General features: G+C 53.6%; 1 protein-coding gene across 9 annotated transcripts in view; it reads left to right on the top strand.

Annotated features, from left to right (window-relative positions):
• TTC7A (tetratricopeptide repeat domain 7A) overlaps positions 1-22,879 on the top strand; it is a 158,374-nt gene that overhangs the window by 88,291 nt on the left and 47,204 nt on the right. For 6 of the 9 annotated variants that reach the window (XM_063649404.1, XM_054472924.2, XM_054472965.2 and 3 more), the window contains 6 exons: positions 591-728; positions 1,308-1,391; positions 5,990-6,094; positions 16,532-16,649; positions 18,081-18,138; positions 18,938-19,010. In XM_063649404.1, coding sequence (XP_063505474.1) covers positions 591-728; positions 1,308-1,391; positions 5,990-6,094; positions 16,532-16,649; positions 18,081-18,138; positions 18,938-19,010 — 576 coding nt within the window. The remainder of the gene's footprint in view (positions 1-590; positions 729-1,307; positions 1,392-5,989; positions 6,095-16,531; positions 16,650-18,080; positions 18,139-18,937; positions 19,011-22,879) is intronic. The other 3 variants (XM_063649400.1, XM_063649402.1, XM_054472956.2) reach the window with 3 other exon arrangements.

Raw genomic sequence — 22,879 nt, 5'->3', positions numbered from 1 at the left:
GTCAAGCAGCAGAGCCACCTACCCGATCCAGGCACTTTCACATCTTAGCCGAAACTCTTGCTGTAATTGTGAGAATTGCAAACACACCAGGGACTGTTCCATAAAACAACTGGCCTGTGCTCCTCAAAAATGCCAGTGTCATGAGAGAGAAAGGTGGAGGGCCTCTTCAAGATGCAAGGAGATTAAAGAGACATGGCACCTGAATACAAGGTATGATCCTCGACTGGATCCTGGACAATAATAGTTATATAGAGAAAGGAACATTGAGGAAGGGTTTTCGGTTATGAGACTATTCTTGCAACTTTTCTGTAGGCTTGAAATTTTGTAGAATAACAAATTGAATACCAGAAGCTTGACCCCTCAGAACTGCTTCCTCACCTAAACTGGGCTAAGGGTGGAGGATTTTCTGTCTTGGAGAGGGCCTTTGTGGAGATGGGAAAAGGCCATTTCTGGGAGTGTGGCCATCTTTCTGGCTTGGGGCAATGGCAAAAAGGTGATAGCGGCTGGGCCAGCAAGGTGGGGGCCCTGTGAAGACAGACACCTGCTTATCTGCTCTCCTCACTCTTTCCCAAACAATGTCCCACACACAGGCAACTCGAGATGTGGTGCTGAGCCGGGTGCCGGAGCAGGAGGAGGACCGGACAGTGAGCTTGCAGAATGCCGCAGCCATCTATGACCTCCTGAGCATCACGTTGGGCAGAAGGGGACAGTACGTCATGCTCTCGGAGGTATGGCTGGCCATGCAGCCCACCCCACTCTCCGGAGTCAGGTGGTCTGTAAAGGAAATCAGACAGCCATTTGTCCCTTCTCCACCTGTCACTCCCCTGCCAGGCTGCTCTGCCGCTTTGACCTCGGCAAGTTGTACAAGTCTCAGTTTCCTCACTGGTGAAATATGGGTAGTTAGAGAACTCACCTGACAAGGTTGTTGGGGAGAGTGCGTGTGAAAGGCTGAGAACAGTGCCATGCACAGTAATAATAAATGTTCGCTGCTATTTTTATTACATGTCTACGTTTTGAAAGCACTTTCACAAATCTTATTCCATTTGCTCTTTGCCATCATCCTGTGAGATCATTCACATGTTAAGGAGGTGAACTGAGGGCCTGAGAGGGTGAGAGACTTGAGTAGGGTCACACAGCATGCCAGGGGCAGGAACTGGGTTTCGGCAGGGTGTCTCCCAGGAGCCAAGTGCGGGCCTCCTGCAGCCTCCCAAAAGCAGTGACTTGGGCAGTAACTACCCTGGAAGGGTGCGGATGGCTGGGGTGGGAGGACCCCTGGTGGATAAGTGCTGACTATCTCCCCTCCCCAGTGCCTGGAGCGAGCCATGAAGTTTGCATTTGGAGAATTTCACCTTTGGTACCAGGTGGCCCTCTCCATGGTGGCTTGTGGGAAGGTAAGGCCCAGGGGGCGCTAGGGGTTGCACACTCACCCTCAGGGGGCTCTGCTGAGATGGACAGAGGGGCTTTTCTGGCCAGGGGAGAGGGTGGGGATTATCGTGCAGCTGGTTTGAACCTCCGGGAGACTGAGGGGCGTGGGGTGGGCCACACAGACCCCTTGTGTGAATTCCTGTCCACGTGCGAGCTATGAGTGTGCCGGTGTGCAGGTGTGAGTCTGTGGATGCTCTTCTCTGAGCGTGCGTACATGCACGGGAGCATTGTATCTTCTGTGCTGAAGAGCTAATAATGTGACTGCATGTGGTGGATATGAGGTGCGTCCAGGTGAGTGAACATTGTTCCACGTGGCCTGTAGCTCTCATCCTGTCCACTGAGCATAGCATCAGGAAATGGCCTGCTTATGGACTGGAGACTTGCCTTGGAGGGGAAGCTTAAAGGGTGGAGCAGAGCAGCAGCACCCACAAGGGAGTTCGGAGGGAGTACTGCATGATGCATGGGGCTGGGAGCACCTGCATGGGGACAGGGCCTGGCGGGACGCTGCCCGGAGCAAGGAGCACTGGGCATGAGTTCACTCTCTATCCACCCAGCTCCAGTGCTGTCACCCCTGCTTTTTGCTCCGATCAGAATTATACTTACATAAGCCTCTATTTTAAGCAGTGACACGAAAGGAAAACCTTTCTGGAGCTGAGTTCTGAGGGTGTTGGGGCTGAGGATGCTATGAATGCAGGAAATAAGGTGGCATGAGCTTGCAGATTGTTCCAGGAGCTGTAAATATCCAGAGCCCTTTCATGGGGCTGAGGGAATTCCTCGCCCCCCTGGCCCATCTGTGCCACGTTCCATTTCTGGCCCCACAGCCGTCTCTGAGGAGGGCCCTTCTGGCTTGCCAGTGCCTCCTCCACGCATCAAGGGCGTGCCAGCCAGCTCGGGGCCTCGGCAGCCAAGGCAGGCCAGGCCCTGGCAGGGAGGGGGAAGAGGAGCAGGTGCTGCAGCCTGAGTGTGGGGAGAGGCTTGCTGGGGAGCCTTCCCTGCCCCCATCTGCTGGGCGTGTGTCTTTCCAAACCTCTGTCCTCTCCCCCATCACATCGGACACCTCGCAGAGCATGTTGAAGTCACAGCATGATCTCCTTGGCTCTGTGCTCAGCAGGGTCTTGTCAAGGCTCAGGGAGAATTCAGAACACAGGGCAAGGCCCTGGCCCTCCAAGGGTTAAGGAGTGAGAGAAACCCTCCTGCAGAACTGCAGGCAAAGGAGATAATGTGGGCAACGGTGAAGGGGCTGGAAAAGACGAGCCAGCCATGGGGATGGGGACAGGAAGGTGTTGAAGGCACCAGTCAGCCTGGGGTAGTAGGGACAGGGCTGGGAGGAGGTGAGGCTGGAGCTTCCATGGAGCCTGGGCAGACATCTCACAGTGTCATGGGCAGGTTCTCCCTACCTCCGGGAAACACAGAAAACCCATCTAATCTTGGGACAGTGAGTACAGGTGGGAGAGGCCTAGGGCCAGAGCAGTGGTTCGCACCCTTCTGTGGGCCATGGACTCCTTTCAGGAGGTAAGGCAAGCTGAGGACTCCTGCTCAGAAAAATTCACTGCACATACAAGTTAGCTTTAAATCCAAGAGAGGCTCCTAGAAGCTCTCCAGGCTCAGTCAAAGGTGTCGTGATAGCCTGGGAGGTAAGGAGTCTTCTGCCTCTGACTAGCTGGACTCAGAGAGATCAGACACAGCCTGGCACCATCCCAGCATCCAGGGAGCTGGTTTCGTGACTTGGCTCCTTCACAGACCAGCAAGGTGGCCCGGGGAGTGGGCTTGCATCAGGGAGTTAAGATTGGCCAGTTGCTCATGCATGAGGCTCCATGGGCTGGAGACACTGTGTGTTCAGTGCAGCAGGAGATTGTTCTGGAAAGCATTCTCCACCCCCCTTGGGAACCCTGCCCACCAAATCAGTCTGGCTGATTGTCCCAGGCAGCCCTCAAGAGTGGCCAGACCTTGCCTTTGCTGAAAGCCTAAGGTGGAATCAAGGGCCTGTATCTGTGATTGTGCCCGAAAGGCCTTCCAGAAGGTGAGTCTGGGTAGTTGAATCTGCAGGAATAATGGATGAGTTCCGTGACATGATTTAGGTCGTTCCTTCTCTTGCTCTCTGCGCGGCAATTGCATTGGCTGTGTTGCTAGGTAACCAGCATGACAAAAAAAAAAAAAGCTGCTGCTCCTGCTGCTGAGTCCTCAGATGGCTCCTTAAATAGCAGCGTTTTTTGGTGTACATGGGGGTGGGGTGGAAGGGGGTGGAATGCAGAGGGTCAGGGTTAGAGAACCCTGTATGGCAAGGATCCAGAGTTCAGCAGCCATGAGAAGGAGGCCGAGGAGAAGCCTGAGGCTTGCTGGGGTGTGGATGGAGGGGCCTTGGGGAGGGACTTGGAGTGGTGTTCCCAGGGCAGGGCCTCAGGAGGAGGTAGATAGCCTGACAGTGCCTTCAAGCCCCTCAGGCACCCTGGCACCTGCCCACACTGGGCACCCTGTGGAGTCTCCCAGCCTGCAGGAGCTGGTCACCTGCTAACACCCTCTTGTGCTTGGCCTCCTCCCCTCTTGTTTCCAGAGAGAGCCATGGGGGTGGTGGCCTTTTTTGTCTCTCCCACCCTTTCTGTGGGGTCTTTTGAGGAAAGAGCCATGGCTTCATCCCCTTTCCTGAGTGACCGCACAACCCCTAGCCCAGTGCTGGGTACAGAGCACACCCTCGGCAAAGACACCCGCAATTAACCTAATAAGTCTGAGCCAAAGCCCAGGGAAATCTATCACGTCTGGGTTGAGAAAAGCTCTTCCTTAGATGGCGGGGAAAAGGGGAGGCCAGCTGGAGGGAGGCGGGGTGTCCAAGCTGGACATAGACCATTCAGATCCTAGCTGTGCACCTTCCAGTTGCTCATACCCTGCTGTAGACAGGCAAGCTTTCCAGAGCATCCGTTTCCTTCTGTACCTCCAGAGTTGCTGGGGGGATATGAGAGCTAATTAATGGGGGGTTGCTTGGCCCACAGTAGGGCCCAGTACATGGGAATTGTCATAGTTACACACAGGTACCTGCAAACCTGGAGGTCACACAGGTACAGGGGTGTACACACTGGGAGGATTACTGCTGAGTTTCCTAGAAAAGGTTCCAGCCCAGAAAGAGTGTGTGTGTGGGGGGGGGGGGGGGGGGTTGGGGGGGGACGGTGGAGGGGGCGTGCAGGGAAACAGGCCTCCTTTCTGGCCAAGGTGGTCATCATAGAGGCAGTGTAGGGTAGTGGTTAGAGCCAGGCTACGTTCAAACCTCAGCTCAGCCATTCATAGGCTGTGTGGCTTTGAACAAGTTACCTAACTTCTCCGCATTTCAGTTTTCCCATCTGTAAAGTAGAGTCAGAGTATCTACATCATAAGATTGCTGTAAAAATTAGATCACTTGGTATTTAAAATGCACTTAGAACAGGAGTCTCCAGACTCTTTTCTGTAAAGGGTCAGATAGTAGACGTTGTTGACTCTGCAGGCCCAACAGTTTTTTGCAACTATTCCACTCTGCTACTGTATCAGGAAAACAGCCATATACAGTATGTAAATGAATGCACATGGCTGTGTTCCAGTAAAACTTTATTTACAAAAATAGGCAGAGGGCCAGATTTGGCCTGTGAACTGTGTTTTGCCAACCCCAGACTTAGGACAATACCTGCACATCCCAAGATCTGGATAAGTGTTTGCTGCTGCTGTTCTTCTCATTACTGTTATTGGTAACATTCGTGTCTGGCTGTGGCTGCCCCCCACCCCAGCCCTCCTTCACACTTGGCCATCCTCAGCAGGTCCAGTCTGAGTCCCTGAAGCCTGGGGGGATCCTCAGATTACTGTCTGGAGGTTCTCTCCGGCTCTGCCAGTTTAGAACATCTCTCCTTCCTTTCTCCCAGCCTTTATACGACACCCAACCCCTGCCATTGACCATGCCTCCAGAGTTCTTATTTATTTATTTGTTTGTTTGTTTCAGACACAGTCTCACTGTGTCACCCAGGCTGGAGTGCAGTGGCACAATCTCGGCTTGCTGCAACTTCCATCTCTTGGGTTCAAGCGATTCTCATGTCTCAGCCTCCTGAGTCGTTGGGACTATGGACACACGCCTCCACACCTGGCTAATTTTTGTATTTTTAGTAGAGACGGGGTTTCACCATGTTGGCCAGGCTGGTCTCGAACTCCTGAGCTCAAGTGATCCGCCTGCCTCGGTCTCCCAAAGTGCTGGGATTGCAGGCATGAGCCACCATGCCCAGCCCTCATTTAGAGAGCCCCTGTCTACCTCTAAAATTTCTGTGCTTGAAATTTGAATTCCTTTTGGAGACCTTCCATTCGTTGTCATGTTAGCTGTCATCATGTTACCTAAAGAGCAAGGGTCACAGCCTCTAATCTTCAGATGAGGAAACTGAGGCCCAGGGAGGGATTTGCCTGCCGACACTGCCTAGGCTTCTCTGCCCTGGCCCTCTTCCTGGCTCCTGAGAGCAAAGGGATACAGAGTAAGGCTTGGTTGTTTGGGGAGCTCGCCCCACTGTGGGCCCTTGAGATCCAGGGCTGTGAGTGACAGTGTTTCCTGCTCTTTTTTCTGCAGTCAGCCTACGGTGTGTCCCTGCTGCGGGAGTGTGTGAAGTTGCGGCCCTCGGACCCCACCGTGCCCCTGATGGCCGCAAAGGTCTGCATCGGGTCCCTTCACTGGGTGAGTGAGCTGTGAGGGCAGGGCCCAGAGGCCTCCTGTGGGGAGGGCGGCAACAGCTGGCTGTGCACGTCTTGATGTGTATGTGAGGGTGCATGCGGAAGGTGGAAAGGATGGGAGCTACCAGGCAGATGGGCCTGGGCAGGGAGAAAGTCTCTGAGGAGCTGCCAGCCTCCAATGGCAGGGTCCCCTGACTCAGGATGGTTTCTGTTTTGGCGGTTCAGCCTTGAACTGTGGCCTCCAGAGAGTGAAACATAAGGAAGTAGAGGTGCCCCCCACCTGCCCAGCAGCAGAGTAGTAGGTAAGACCTTGAGTTACCTGGACCAGCCTCATCATTTCTGAGGCTTCAGATGACCTTAGCATCCAATCTGCAAGGGCCTGCAAGGCGCAATTCTGGGGGCAGAGCTGCTCTTGGCGGAATGGGAAGTTGGTCTTTTCTGTCAGCCCCTCTCCTTCCTCTTGGCTCCAGCCCTCCAGGGCCCTGCCCTGTGCTCCGCTGCCTGCTTACTGCTCTCTGCAGAGGCAGCTGAACTGTTAGGAGGCTATGGCTCCAGGTGTGCCCTCTCCCCAGTTGGAGGCCTTTAACCCCCCGGTTGGGGGTTGCAGGCTCCTGAAGACCCCCATGAGATCAGCAGCTTGGAGTAGTGAAGGAGAACAGTGCCAGGAGCCCAGGTCCCCCGCCTTGCTGTAGTCCTCCTGCCCTGGGTCTGCTCGGATGCTGCTCCAGGCCTATGGGGGCTCTTGGGCCACGGCACTGGGCCCCAGCAATGGGGCCTCTGCGCAGGTATCTCTTCAACTGGGAGCCCACTTCTGGATTATCTTTGCTTTTCTTCAGTCCCAATCAGCTTGCTGATGTCAGCCTATTTCTACCCTCTAAAGCAACACAGAGCAAGTGCATCCTCCCTCCCACATGATGGATATCAGGCCCCTCCCCACCCACATCTCCCCAGTTCTTTCATCTGCTCTCCGGGCCCAGGGTCTCCTACAGTGGGCCCTTCCCCTAGAGATGGCCTCCCTGTCTTCCAGTTGGCCTGACACCTTCGGCCACCCCCTCACCATTGTGTGCCCAGCTTGTTCTAAGGCAGTGGGGGCCAGGCTCTGGGTGCATACAGCAGGAGCTTCATAATTAGTAGCCTTTACAACTCTTCTTGCCACTTTTCCTCCTGTACACAAACAAATCATGGATTCTGGGGAGGGAGGCAATGTGCTTTCCACAAATTCCATGTTCCAACCTTTCTTCCCTAGGATTGGAAACTGGCCCCATCCCTCTGCTGGGTCCCCACCTCGTCATTGCAGCAGGGCTCGCCTTCTCTCTGCTCCAGGGAGTCAGTCCTCCCAAGCACAAAGAGGCTGGGTGAAAAGAGCACCTTTCCCCTTTTCCACCTGGTTCTCAGATCCCTGTGTCTGAAGTGCCCCATCCCCTCTGTGGCTGATTAGGAGGAAGGGAAAGGGTGGCATCTGGCTCGTGTTCTTTATGCTGTCATTTAGGCTGGGGAGAATTACGTGAGATCAATCCTGTAATGGGCTCTGGGCTTTGGAAGGAGCAGTGTAATGAGGTAGTTAAGAGTTTCACTGCCCACCCACTGGGTACCCTAGAGTAAGGCACCTAACCTCACTGTGCCTCAGTTTTCTCATCTGTAAAATGGAAACAGTAAGTCTCCTCCTCGGGTGGGACATAAATGACCAAGTAGGGAGAGGGCTGGACAGGTCAGGGAGGCATCATGGAGGAGGCGGCCTCAGACTAGACTCAGAGGGCAAGGGAGGATACAGGAGGGCCAAAGCCAGGCCCTTCCATCACAGCTTGCTTTCCCCCGCCTCATGAATATCAGGGAACCCTTGGTTCCCAGGTCTTTTGGGGAAGACAATTGGCACCCAGAGGTAGGGCGACCTTGTAAGCAAGCACTTTAGATGCAGGTGGCCCATGGGTGCTGAGCACGTGCAGCAGAGGGTGGAGATATGAGCCAGAGTGTGCAGAGCAGGTGGGCTCCCCGACCCCAACTCAGGCCGCTGCTTGCTCCTAGGGCTTCTGAGAGGGGCCTCAAGCTCATCTCTGAGATGAAACCCAAAATACCCATCTCTGAGGGGGTGTAGCGGGGGAGGGCATCTGTGCCCCTCAAGGCTGCCAGCTCTGAGGTAGCTGTGGGTCCACCCAGCCAACGGCCGCCCTTGCCAGGAAGCCCTAAATTTAGGTCTTCCCACCATGCAGGAGCTGTTTCCCTCAGCAGCATAATTACAGTAATTATGTGCATTCAGATTACATGGTAATAAAATTAGGATCAAATCAGTCCAAATTGAAATCAGATGAGTTAGGAGCAAAGTAATCAATGACAACATAAATAGAAAAGCCCAAAAGGAAACTTAAACATGCAGACTTGTCATCAGAATCGAGGAGAAGGGTGAGCTGTTTAACTTCAGCTGAGCAGCATATTTGGGTTCAGGGGCTAGTTTGAGCCAGGTTTTAAATCAGGCACAGGCCAGAGTGATGTCCCATGGGTGGCCCGGGGGTGGGCTCCTGGCAACCTTCCCTGATCTGGAAGCTTCACCCCCTGCACCTCCTACCTGTCTTGGATACAGATCACATCACAATGTGATCATCTGTGTTTCTTGAGTGCAGGAATTATCTGTCTCTTCTTTGAAACCCCAGCCCAGGGTTCAGTGCCTGGTGCTCGCTGGATGGCTCCTTCTTGCTGATGGACACATTCACTTGGCAATGAATTCTGTCTTATGTGGTGCATGACTTCCTAACTAGATGGGGAACTTGCTCACTTGCCGTGTCTTGCACTCTGACCCCCTCTCCCCCACAGGAAGCCTACATATAGTAGGTGCTATACTAGTAACTGACCAAGCGACACACATCCCAACCTGCCAGGAAGAGACCAGATGAGGGATCTGTATTTGGTTTGGGGGTTCTCCCAGCAGCTAATTCTTGCTCCCTAGGTGGCACTGTAAAGAGAGCAGGCTGTGGGATATCCAAGGGTTCTGAGAAGGGAGGCAACAAGCTCCCCACAAATTTCGTGTTTGAGCCCCTTCTTCTCAAGGACTGGAAACTGGCCCCATCCTTCTGCTGGTTTCCTGCCTCACCATCCCTAGTTCTATAGGGAGGCCCAGAGTGGGTCAGTCCTGTACTCTCTGTTCCCGAGGCCCACAGTGAAAAGAATGGGTCTGCCTGGCAGGCAGAGGGTGTTCGTGCATGAGACAGGGCACGGATCCCAAAAGGCGGCTCACACCCTCTTCGTCTCCTGCCTTCGCAGTTATTCTGGCTCACGTCAGCCCCCAGCAGGCCCAACCAAGCCCCATGAGCAGGGGACAGAAATCTGGGGGTGGACAATTTGGCCTGGGTTGCAGAAAGGGAGGCTGAAACTAGGACATTTGAAAAACGAGTTGTGCTGGGTGAAGCTGGACTGGGTGGCCATGTGCCCAGAGGCGGAGCACCTGCTCTTCCCATGTCCTGTCCTCATGCCCAGGAGCCACTGTTGGACACCCCACACCGGGTCTGGGTCTGAGAGCAAGGTTGTCTCTTGGGGATTGTGGCAGGCAGAGGGACGTGTATGGTCACGTGCTGGCTGGCTGATTCGGGGGTTTGCACCAGGATGGGAGTAGCTGAGCAGGGTTGGGTTTGGAATGGGAGAGCACTGACCCTGGGGCTTAGCCTGAAGCTCCCTTTGGTGAGGGAGGGCTTCCCAGGCTCTGACTCAGTGACGCCAGCACTGAAATCAGAGAGGCCTGCATGGCAGCCTCCTGCCTTGGCATGCCCAGCCTCCTGCCAGGGTCCCTATTTTTGCAGCAGAAGGAAAGAGAGATGTAAATATTTTTTTGTATCCCTCCAATTATTTAAAATTCATTTAACTTAAAAAGTTGAAACCTTTACAGGAGGCAAAGAGGAAAGGCTATGCATGTGTGGTGTCACACTGACAGCAGAGGAGTTGCAAAATGGAAACAGGGCATGCTCATCTTTGGAAAGGTCTCTGACGCCATCTCTCACCTCCTTCCTGAGGAGGGCAGCAGGGGGTAGTGGAAAAGTGCATAGGCTTTGGAGGCAGAGATAGTAGAGTTCAAATCTCTGCCTACCCATGTACTCCCACTTACTAGCTGTGTGACTGTGAGGGAGTAATTTACCTTGTCTGTGCCTCAGTTTCCTCATCTGTAGCCTGGAAACAATCATGTCCGCCGTTATAGGGTAGCTGTGAATATCAGAGATGACATGAAGAGTGCCCCTGCTTAGCACGCTGTGGGTACCTGAATGGTAGCTATCACTGTTACAGCCCCTTGAAAATGGCAGGCACACAAAAAGGATGCGCCTTGATGTTTTTGACTTCATTTTTCAAATTCAGGGGTGGGCAGAGCCAGGAAGATGGATTAAGTGTTGATGAGGCAGGGGAGAAAGAATGCCAGCCCTCCTGCCACCAGCTTGTAGAAATTAGAAAGAGTGCCTACTCCTCCCAGGGAGGAAAAAAAGGGGATTTTTCAGTAGAGCAGCTAACAGCAGGTTCCGGGCTCGTGGGAAGGAACTAAGGAGAAACTGGAGGTGCTGTTAAAAACTCTGCAGGCTCAAAAATGAACTTTCTGTAGTTCCCAGAAAGAGAGGAACGAGGGTGAAGATTCCGAGGGTAAACCTCTTTGGCTCACTGCAAGGTGAGGAAACCCTTGAAATGGAAGGCAGTCCTGGGCATTAGCAGAGTGTGTGAGCAAGAAGCCAGTCTGTGTAGGGACCAAATTCGAGACACTGGAGAGAGAGAGGAACTTGTAAAGTCACAGGAAATTTTTCCTTACTTATGTAACACAAAAACAAAGGATCAAAACATTATGTCCTTCAATGCATCCTTTTCCAAAGGGTCAGAGAGGAGAAAAATGAAACCCTACAGAGGGTGGCTGTGAATCAGCATCAGGAGACTGGGGTTGGAAACACAGTTCTGCTACTTCCTAGACAGGTGACCTTGGATAGGTCGCTTCAGCTCAGCTCCCTGTGCCTCAGCGCCTTCTGCTGTGAAACACCGATGCCATCAGGTAGCTATGGTGCTGTGAAAATGCCAGGGGAGCCCTTAGTCACTCTAGAATTGCAGAGGACGAGGCGGGGAAAGATCTTCACCTGGGTTTTAGTGGCAAGGTTCCATGGCTGCCCTAGATAAAGAAGGCATTCAAGAGCAGTGTATCATTGGGAGAAGGAAGGTTGAAAAGAACTCTGGAAACTCACCCTAGAAGTATTTTGATGAGCAAGGAGGGCCCGGTGCTGTAACCTGAGCTTGCTGCAGAAGCAGCAGCCTGGACTACAGAGCCACCAGCTGTTAACTTGGAGGCCACAAGGAGGAAGTGTCTGGAGACGGGAAAGGGCACATGAGGTGCTAGGCAGGGAGGAAGACGTCTGGAGTAGAGCAGAAGGGCAGGTGCTGGGCCAGTCCGCAGCCATCTGATTAGAGCAATGTTTCCGGATCGCAGGTGGAGCCCATTAGTGGGCTGTGAAATAGAACTCTTAAAAAAAAAATTTGAGGCCGTGCAAGGTGGCTCACACGTGTAATCCCAGCACTTTGGGAGGCCGAGATAGGTGGATCACCTGAGGTCAGGAGTTCGAGACCAGACTGGCTAACATGGTGAAACCCCATCTCTACTAAAAATAACAAAAATTAGCCAGGCATGGTGGCGGGCACCTGTAATCCCAGTGACTTGGAAGGCTGAGGCAGGAGAATCGCTTCAACCCAGTAGTCAGAGGTTGCAGTGAGTCAAGATCATGCCACTGCACTCCAGCCTGGGCAACAAGAGCGACACTCTGTCTCAAAAAAAAAAAAAAAAAAAAATTTGAGACTGGGGTGGTAGCTCATGCCTATCATCTCAACATTTTGGGAGGCTAAGTGGGAAGGGTCGCTTGAGCCCAGGAGTTCCAGACCAGCCTGGACCACATAGTGAGACCCACCCTGCCTCATCTCTACAAAAAATAAAAATAAAAAGATAAAAAGTCAGCCTGGTGCGATGGTGCATGCCTGTGGTCCCAGCTACTTGGGAGGCTGAGGTGGGAGGATCGCTTGAGCTCAGGAGGTCAAGGCTGCAGTGAGCCATAATCATGCCACCGCACTCCAGCCTGGGCTACAGAGCGAGACCCCATCTCAAAAATAAAATAATCAAAACCTTGAAATAGACTATAGATTATCAGAGAATAAGATAGGAAATACTCCAGTGTATTACCCACAGTGGGGTGAGTGGACCCTGGATAGGGGATGGAAAGCTCGACCAGCTCAGCATAGTGGACTGTGCGGGGCTGCGGAGGTGCCAGCTTATGCTTATGTAGAGTCACTCCTTCTCTGTGGCTAAGGATCTGGCTGAGAGACAAAAGGCAGGCAGTAATGTCTACTCTCTGGATTCCAGAGGGTCTTTGATGCCACTTCCCAAGTTGTCATGTAGCTATGAGGAACCAGGACTATACTCAGATGACACTTGCCATCAGAGACTTAGGCTGAGATATTTTTAAAACTATGGAAGATTAATTGTATAATACATATACAAAATATGTATATATATATTAGTACATATGAGTAGTTGTAATTGATATATATATATGAGCCTGGCTAGGTGCAGTGGCTCACGCCTGTAATCCCAGCACTTTGGGAGGCCAAGGCAGGTGGATCACTTGAGGTCAGGAGTTTGAGACCAGCCTGGCCAACATGGCGAAACCCCATCTCTACAAACAATACAAAAATTAGCCGGGCATGGTGGCACACACTGGTAATCCCAGCTACTCAGGAGGCTGAGACACAAGAATCACTTGAACCTAGGAGGCAGAGGTTGCAGTGAGCCAAGATCGCACCACTGTACTCCAGCCTACTGAGTGACAGAGTGAGAGTCCGTCTCAAAAAAAAAAAAAAAAAAAAAAAAAAGCTGGCCAGGCACAGTGGCTCACACCTGTAATCCCAGCGCTTTTGGAGGCCAATGCAGGTGGATCACCTGAGCTCAGGAGTTCAAGACCACCCAGGGCAACATGGTGAAACCCTGTCTCTACTAAAAATACAAAAAAATTAACCAGTGTGGTGGTGTGTGCCTCTAGTTCCAGCTACTTGGGAGGCTGAGGCAGGAGAACCACTTGAATCCCAGAGGTGAAGGTTGCAGTGAGCTGAAATTGTGCCACTGCACGCCAGCTTGGGATACAGAGTGAGACTGCATCTCAAAAAAAAAAAAAAGCTTATATTATTATATTAAAGCTTATATACATATAAGAAAGTAGATATCATATATGAAATATAGTTATATATCTACATATGTAAATATATAGATATATAAATTACAACAATTAATAATAGTTAATTTTTTTTAAGCACTGCTGTGAGCATTGCCCCATCTTATCTCATCCTGTCCTCCCAGCACCTCATCCAGGGAGAGACACTGTTGTTATCCCCGTTTTACAGAAGAGAGAAGGAAGCACAACAAAACAAAGTGACTTGCCCAAGGTTAGCAAGTGACCAGCCCAGGATTTGGACCAGGGTGTTTGGCCCCAGAGCTTGTGTTCTTAGCTGCTAGACTGCCCTGCCTCTTTGCATGAAGTGCCTACTCATGGATGTGGGGCTGATTCCGGAGTTGGGTGGGATTATAGTACCTCAGAACAGAGGTGACAAAGTCAAATTCTCAAGGGCTTTAGGATTTCCACTCTTGTGACGTTATTCTCCCCTTTTGCCAGCTACAGTACCCATGTATATTAATACTGTGTGCTATTGTATTGTATGTTATCATACTTAATAGAATTGATCATACTTTTTTTCCTTCCTAATCACTGCTATGACTCTGCATGCAAAAAGCCTGCCTCGTAGTATGGTAATAGAAATCAAAATTATGGCTGGATGTGGCGGGTCACACCTGTAATCCCAGCACTTTGGGAGGCCGAGGCAGGAGGATTGCTTGAGCCCAGGAGTTCGAGACCAGCCTGGGCAACATAGTGAGACACCATTTTCTATTTAAAAAAAAAAAAAAAAAGAAATTAAATTATGTTGGCCATATAGGGAGATGGTACATTAAGCCTTGGGATTTTGATTTGAGGCAAATGCTGACACCAGGCTTAGAGACGGTTTTAAACTACGTGGACAATGCTGGCAAGTACTGGACAAGGAATGCTACTAATCTCGGGGTCAGAGTGGATCACAAGTTGGACACATTAAGGATGTGTGTCTTCACTTTATAAAGCTAAAGGATGATGAGCTCTTTTAATCTAGAATATGATGTATATGAACTGGAGGACAGATACTTTGTCAGTATTTGCTGAGCCGTGTTCCTGGCACCCTCTCTGCTTGGGTTGCAGGAGCTGAAGCTGGCATTTGCTGAGCAGAAGGACATGGCCATGTATTCATGCAGTGCAGCGGGTGTCTGGATTCTTTTTATAACTTGTGCTTGGTGTTTATAAGAAAGCTTTTTCTGTTTGAATGGAGCCTCATAATGCCTGAGATAGTGTGTGAGATGAGCCTCATTAGCCAGGGGTATATTAGGAAGAAAAGAGGGTGCTATTTGCTTACTTTCCCCTCCCTTGTTGCCTCCTTTTCCACCTCTGCCACCTCCTGGGGTAACCACAGCCACCTGATAAGCTCTTGGAGTTCCAGTAGCCCTATGTCAGCACCACACAGTGGGGCCTTAACTAGGGGCCACCTGGTCCTGCCAGGTGTGTGCCTCCTGTGTCAGCTCCTCAGCCAGGCCTAGCACAGGGCCTGGTGCTACAAAAACATCAGTGGAGGGCTGTGGGGAGAGGGGAGGAGCGGGGGTCCAACCTGCCATTTTGCATATGAGGACCTTGGGACACAGAAACTGAGTGTGTTCTTCAAGCCCCACAGCTGTCAGGTGCTGAGCCAGGACTGGAGCCTGTCTGGGGCTTGTCTTCCAGTGCTCTTCTCACCATGTGGCTCTGGCTTCAGGCCCCAGCAGCCCTCCTGAGTCCTGCTGCCACGTGGCCTAGGAGACAGATCTTAGCATCTATAGCCTTGGGTCCACCTGGCTGGCTGAGGCTGAGCTGTAGACAGCTGTGGGGTTTCCCCAACTATGGCCTCCCATGAACCCTGGGTTCTCGGGCCTATTGGTGCCAAAGACAGAAACCCAGCTCCCCAGACACCCTCATCCTTCTAGTGGCCAGCCCAGCAATCAGGAAGCAGCCCACTGCCCAGGCTGGCAGCTTGAGCTCGCCCATGAGGTGGCTGGAGGGCTGCTCTGGTCAGCTGAGTCGGGCATGGTGGGCAGACAGCCTCTCCCGCCATCTCCCTCCAGGTCATCATGCAGCTTCCTCGGCTTCTCTGTGCCTTGGTGTTGTTTTCTCCTCTCTGCTCTTTCAGTTTGCACATAGCTCACCCTGGCTAGTAGCCTCTGTCTCATGATCTCACTTCCTAACTCCAGGGAAAGAGAATCCACTGCCCCTCTTCCTAGCTGTGTCCTGTGGTCAGGCCCCAAGATACCCAGAGCTGCCCATCTCCTGCTAGCGGGATGGGCCTGAGCAGGGATGGGGGCCAGGCAGGGGCAGCGCTGGCTTTGGGGCCAGAAGCCAACTTGGGTTTGAATCTCATTCCCTGGTCTCCTGACTCTGTGAGCCTCTGACCAGGAGAGATGCCCATGGCTGGGGGCTTTGATGTCTGGGTGGCACTGAAGGGTTTGCACATGGCATTCAGTCTCTTGCTGTGGGTCAGCGCCAGTCTTAGTGACAGAGGAAGCATCCCTGCCCTCTCTGGAAACTGGCGTTTTCGGTGACATGAACTTGGGCACACTACCACATCAGGCATGCCATTTCCTGGGTTGGATGGGAGGAAGGGGGCCTTTCTTGGAGGCATGTGTGCCATGAGTGGGCATGACAAAGGCCCCTGGCTGTCCCCTGCCCCCTAAACCGGCCTGACTCCTATGGGGGCCCAGAGTGTCCCCAGGCCCACCTTGTACGTGCCCCTCTCTTTGTGTCCCATGTTGTGTGATGATGTGTGCACATGTGACCCATACCGGTTGGTCCATTTCCAACTGGAACAGTCCTTCCTGCTTCCAGGACAAAAACAGCCCCAGGCCTTTTTCCCCTGAAAGTTTGAGCTCCTTGTTTCAGAGAGGGAGCGAGCTCATGGATGGGGCCAGAGTGGCTGCCTGCCTGCTCCATGGGGCTGAGGACATCCAGCAAGGCACATGTTCCTGAGGCACAGCCACAGACCCCTGCCTGCCCCGGCCCTGGCTTCCCTGTATGTGCCGAGCAGGACAGGCACAGACACAGGCCCCTCCAGAGGCCATGGGAGGAAAGGAGCTGGCCCAAACTGGCCCGGTCTTGGGTTCATGCTCTCAGCAGAACAAGCTTTGGGGAGCTGGGATCTCTGGGGCAAGGGAAGCTTCTCCCTGTGAGAGTAAGGCCCTGTGACCTTGAGCACAAGGCTTCTGTTTCGGAAACAGGTCCAGGGAGTCATTCACTGGTAGAGGAAACTCCAGCCCCACCCCCATGACCTCTATCTCTCCTCTTTGCAGCTAGAGGAAGCAGAGCGCTTTGCCATGATGGTGATCAGCCTTGGAGAGGAAGCCGGGGAGTTCCTCCCCAAGGGCTACCTGGCTCTGGGTCTCACCTATAGCCTGCAGGCCACCGACGGTGAGTGCCAGGCCCCAGGAGGCCTCTGCTTGGGGATGGCTCAGGCTTCCTAACTGCCTCAGAGGCATCTTGTCCTACCAGTGCCCCTCCCCTCAGGCCATGCCTCCAGAGACACCATGCACTCCTCTGGGAGAGATGCCCATGTGTGCACACATACACACGTGCATACACACACACACCCCTCAGACCCATTTCCACTGTTTCGCCCAGACTGTCGCCACCCTCAAACATGCCTTCCTCTCCCCTCTTCATGGGCCTCGAGGCCCAGCCGCAGCTCCAGCAAAGCCCATGCTGATCTTCTCTGTGGAACTCCTGCTTCCTGTCTGTGATGCGCCATCAGCCCTCCACCCCACAATGTCTCCATTCTGGTTCTCATAGGCCTGCCTTTAACCTCAGCACTGCTATGATCTTCTGGAGCCTTTTAAATCCCCCTCGATACATGGCATAGGGCTGGGTACACAGCAGGTGCTTAGTAACTACTTGTGCTCGGCTAATGGATTCTGCTCCTTCCTGCCCCACACCTGGCCTTCTCTTGCCAACCCTGCCAGCTCAGCCTTGTGTCTTACCCCGTCTATCAGGCAACCATCTACCTTCATCTCCTTGTAGCTTGAGGGATGGGGAGTGACGGGCCGCCACCCAGACCAAACCTGGAATAGTAATCAGCCCATGCCCACCTCCCCCAAATGCCAGTTGCTGGGAGCGGCAGTCACGGTGACATCGGGTATAAATGAGCCCTGCATAAGGAACACCTGGGTCTGCACATGCTGGTCAAGTGAGGGAGTCATCAGCCCCTTTGTCAAAGTCTACTTTGAGCAAGACACCCTCCTTGTCCCTTTAACTCTCCAAATAGCGGTTGCTTTCTAAGCTTTCGAATCTGGGGAGCTCTGACAACTGTCAATGCTTGGTCCTCGCCAGTGGGATTCTGATCTGGTTTGGGAGGGGCCTGAATGCAATCATGTTAAAGCTTCCTGGGTAGTTAGTTAAGTGTGCAGCCAAGGCTAAGAACACCTGCCCTGCTGCATTTTAAATGGGATGCAGTTTACCAGAAAGGTGCCTGGTTTGGGTTCAAACTTCCTAGTGGGTCAGGAAGCCTAGGAAGGTGTGTGGCCAGGCAGAGGTGGTGGCCCCTCTCTCAAGGCTTGGGCCTCCTGGGTGGGATGCCCATGTCGTGAAATGCTTGTAGGCATCGGCCTTTGAAAGGGTTAAGGTGGTTCAGGCGGTGGAGAAGGCAATGCAGTAGAAGCAACTGGCATGCCAAGGAATATGCTAGAAGCCAGGGCATTGGCCCAGGCTGCTGGAGTTTGAAGTTTGCCAGATGGGACCCTGGTGGGGCCTTTATCTGCAGAGCTGTGTGCTTTGAGGATGGTGCAGGGCTGGGCCGGCGCCCTTCAGTGACCCCTGATGGCTCGGTTTCTGTCCTGTCCCCTGCAGCCACCCTGAAGTCCAAGCAAGATGAATTGCACCGGAAGGCACTGCAGACGCTGGAGAGGTGAGGAGGCTCCCACCTGCAGCAGAGGCCCCTCTTGCCTTTGGTGGCAGATTCACAAGCTTTACCTCATGAGACCCTCTGATGTGGGCAGAACAAACATTTCTATCTCCATTTGACAGATGAGGAAACTGCACACAGCAAGCAGGGATAGGCGTTTGGGGTTGGGCAGGCAGCTGAGCCCTGCCTGCAGCTCTGGGGTGCTCCAGCAGCCACGAGGCTCGGTTCCTGCTCTCCCAGGGCTCAGGGGTCTAAAATGGATATAGTAACCCATTGCTGTTGTAGTAATTACAGAAGATAAAGCAGAAAAAGCACCTTGCACAGTATCCTATGTGTAATAGGGGCTCAAAAATGACATTCACCTCCTTCTAGCTCCTCCCAAGCCACCCCTCCCACCATCCCCAGCCCCTACAGGGATTTCCTGGCAGATGCTCAGAGCAGCGAGGCTAGCTTCTCTGCCCTAGTGCCTGACTTGTCACTCCCTCTCTGCCCGTGGGATGTGTATTCATCCCATCGTCTGTCTTCTTTGGGGTCTGTCACCCCAGGGCTGCCCTCCCAGATGGCCCCTACCTCAGCAGGTGCCAGCCCCCTCAGGCCCACCGTCCCTGCCTTGGGCTGCCTGTGGGCCACCTTCCTTGGTCTTCATCTGCCAGCTGGATGCCCCTCTGAGGCAGAGCCTGGCAGAATCCCCCAGGGTATTGCCTCATAGCGCCCAGCACAGGGCTGGCATGCTGGAGGCCCGAGTCACACGTTAGTCACTCAACTCCTGGTGCCTGACTTGTCACTCCCTCTCCCCATACAGGGCTCAGCAGCTGGCGCCCAGTGACCCCCAGGTCATCCTCTATGTCTCGCTGCAGCTGGCCCTCGTCCGACAGGTGGGTTGTCCCTGTTCCTAACCCCCAGATCCCCGGGGGCTGCTGATCTTCTCCTGGAAACCCAGCTTACCAGCTGTGTGACCCTCTGCAAGTGACTTCGCCTCCCTGAGTTTGTTTCCTTATCTGTCATGTAAGCCCTTTGAGCCCTCATCAGAGGGGTCAGTAAGGATGAGGTCAGGTAATGTGGGTAAAGCTGTGGCGGGTACACAGGAAGGGCGTGTTCTCCGCCCTCACTCCCCCTACAACATTTCAGTGGACTGAGATGTTGATGAGTGACCACCTGTCACTTATTTATTTGTGTCCTCGCCTTCCACTGGCTTTTCCCCAAGGGTCTTGGGGATAGAGTAATGGGCAGGCTCATGGAGCTGTTGCATGTTGGGCTTTCTCTGTGACCCCCAAGCTACTCCTTCACTGTGTGGACACCACCATTAGGCCCTGGCCTCTGGGGCCCCATAGGGACCTCCTGTCTGCTGACTACTTAGCCCCAGGACCACCTCCACCATGACTCTGCAGGCAGACCCACCTTTTCCCCAGGGGTGCTGAGAGAATGCTGGTGTGTCCAGGACTCCCCACCTCAGGTCCTTCAGAGCCTCCTTTACTTTCCTGTGGCACCTCAGCCTGCAGGCTGGTGCTCTGGGCACACACATAGCCTCCGAAACAGGACCTCTCGGGTGGCTTGACCCTGATGCCTGCCGATGCCCCCGCCTAACTGCCCGGGGATTGCAGACAAGCCTTTGGCTCCCACAGTGCGGCTCTCCTCGCCTGCACCACCCAGGAAATGGGCTGAGATCCAGGCTGATGGAGGGAAGCCCGCAGAAGCCCATGTATTTGCTGTCAGGTGTAGGGCAGCCCTGCCTGCTGGGGATGGTGCTGTGTCCCCTATACCAGCCTGGGGAAGCCCTACCTTCTGAGGAGCGGGCCACAGCAGTCCCATTTTTTTACCGGAGGACACCACTGAGGCCGAGCCAGCATAGAACCCAGGCCTCTCTGATCCACAGCCCACGGGGTTTAGGTACCCCGCTCCCCTGACCCTTTTGGGGATGGGGCCCTGAGAGCATGCTCACCGGCCGGGGCTTGGTCTTATGGTCACTTCGGCGAGCTGCATTTCTTCTACCTCTGGGGCAAGCCAGGCTCTGCCCTGCGTCAGCCTGGCTCCTCCTCTCGTCACAGTTACTCTGAGTGCTGGGACCCCTTCCCTCTCACCCCATGCCTAGACCCTTGTCCGGGTGTCTGTGTCTGTCCTGACCTGACCTGAATTGTCACTCTGTTTCTGAGGCATTCTGTCTCCCTCTCCAGGTCCTTCTGTCTCAACCATTTTCTCCCCAACGGCCCTGATGTCATTCCGGTTGTTGTTTCCACTGTCGTTGGTGGCTTCACTCCCTTCCTCTTGCACTGCCCCTCCCCCTGTGACTCCCTCCATCCTCCTCCACCTCTAGGCTGCGCCCCCACCCTGTCCCCACTCCTCACTCCTGACCCCAGGTCTTGGACAGGCACGGGGCACCTCTGTGCCCCTCCAGGAGCATCCCTCCCCTCCCAGGAACACCAACTTTATTTTTAGTACCCTGTAAAAGAACCAGTGCTTTTCTTGCTAATCAAGTGAACGATAAACCTTTGGTGATGCATTTTTTAACCTGTTCAGTTATTCATCCCACTCTGATGAATAGCATCCATCCTCCTAGAGAGATGGCGGGCCAGGCCAGTGGAGCCAGTGGAGCCTAGTGCCCAGTTTCCTTGGAGACCTCATTTTGGCAGCCTCAGGGAGAGAACTCGAGAACTCCCTGAATGGACTGTAAGCTAGAGTCCTAGCCTGCCTGGGTCTCTGAGGCCCCCAGCCAGCCCATCCTGCCAAGAGTTCATCTGGCTGGCTGGCACGGTGATGGCTGTGGATTTGGATACGTAGCCCAGGATAATCAGGTCTGTTCTAGCAGAGTCACCAGCACAGGAGCAGCCTTAGGGCCACCAACAAGCTGAGCCAGTGGCCCCGCGGATCTTAATGTCCTCGTATGCTCCTTGACCTATCCACAAAGTAAGGTGCCCAGGGTAGAACTCCAGGCCTGGCACTGGTGCCCACAGCCTGCACAGAGGCCAGGCTGGAGACCAACACAGAAGCCAGGCAGACTGGGGACCCAAGGCCCCACGAGAAGGATGGAAGGCTGGGTCTGAGGTTTGGCAAGGAGCAGGACTCTTAAAAAGAGACTCATGGGGTTCCTGCAGGGATGGAACCCTGACGTGGAGAGAGTCACAGGAGCTAACGCAGCTCCCAGGCCTGAGAGCACGTGCCTTCAGGCTGGAAGGAAGGTTCTGTCCTCTTCCTTAGTTTTCTGGCTTTGGGGCTTGAAGAGGGAAACTCACACTTCAAAGGTGTTTTTTCCGCCAGTACTTTGCAAGGCATTTTTCATAGTGTCTCATCTTCATGGACACTGAAATAGGTTTAACCATTATCCTCATTTTGTAGCAGAGAAACTGCAGCTCAGAGAGGTGAGTCCTCTTTCCCTAAGGTGCCAGCTGGGAAGTGGCAGAGCCGGGAGCCACACCCCAACCTCACCCCAGAGCCTCTGAGCAGGAGAGGGTGTTTATCTGTCAGCCACACATCAGATTCTTTCCACATCACCGCGTGAACATGTTCAGAGGGGAGGGCCTCGTCAGCCCTGGGTATGTAGCTGGCAGATTCTTTATCCTAGGGCCAGGTCTTCCTGGCCCTCCACCCTCCAGCCTGCCGCAAGTTTCTCTCCCAACCCTCTCTTTCCAGACCTGGTCACAGCCTTTCTACAGGGTGCAGAACCTCAAGCTAAGGGCACTGCTCACTGAAGCAGCAGTGTGTGGGGGAGAGGATTCCCTGCATCCTGGGGAATCAGGCCAGGTTGGAGGTGCTAGGAATCAGGGATGAGGAGGAGATGGCCAGCTGGGCCCTGCCGTGCCCCTGGACCCACAGCACAAGGAGGGCTGGCCTTGACCTGCGACAGCTTTGAGGCCAGGCCCATCACTCACCAGACTCAGGCTTAGCAGCCTGCATAGCTCACACAAGAGCACTTGGCCTGGAGTCAGGACCCCCACATGGGAGCGCCTGCTCTGCTGCTAACTTGCTCTGCTGCTAACTTGCTCTGCTGTGTGAAAAGAATGGAAGGGATAGAAGATAGCGTTTTTGCATGTACATTAGCTCTTGGAACCCTTCTGTGGAAAAGCATATGCCTAATTTGCAGATAAGGGAACTGAATTCAGAGAGAATGCGGGACAAAGGCGAGTGAGCGGCAGCGCCAACTCTAGAACCCAGCTCTTGTGTATTCACAAATATAGGACCCCTCCACTGGCCAAAACGAGCAGGATCAATCAGCTCAGATGACAGGCAGCAGGTGGGGGCTGCCTCAGGCAGGGCATGGTGCAGGGGTGCCCAGCAGGGTGCAGGGGCCAGGGACTCTGGGGTGTTTTGTAGAGAATGAGGAGATGATGTAAGGGGTACAGCGGGCCACCTCACAGGTCACGTGGGACTGCGTAAGGGGCTGCTGTAGTCACAGGACTGGCCAGCCTCTTTTGAAGAAGAGAGTTTATGTTGGTAACTGCCAGAATTCTTTTTTCTCCTTAATGCTTGTGGAAACATTCCCCAGACCCTGTCAGGAGTGTGCAGGCCAGGGCCCATGGGGCGGGGAGCTTTTTCTCTGAGGGTAGTAACCTCCACAGCTGAATGTAGATGGGTCTGGGGAGGTAGAATCGGAGGCAAGGAGAGGGGCCTCGGGTGTCTTTTGCATCCAGGGGACTCTTGGGACCCATCCTGGGGGTGTTGTGTTGTGCCGAGAATGGTCTCTTCAGGAAAGGGCTCCTTGAACCTTCCATATCCTCCCATAAGTCCAGCTATGGGCAGAGACCCAACCTGG

Source organism: Pongo pygmaeus, chromosome 12 (assembly GCF_028885625.2).
Source record: "Pongo pygmaeus isolate AG05252 chromosome 12, NHGRI_mPonPyg2-v2.0_pri, whole genome shotgun sequence".
Lineage (NCBI taxonomy): Eukaryota > Metazoa > Chordata > Mammalia > Primates > Hominidae > Pongo > Pongo pygmaeus.
This window is presented reverse-complemented; position numbering and strand designations above follow the sequence as displayed.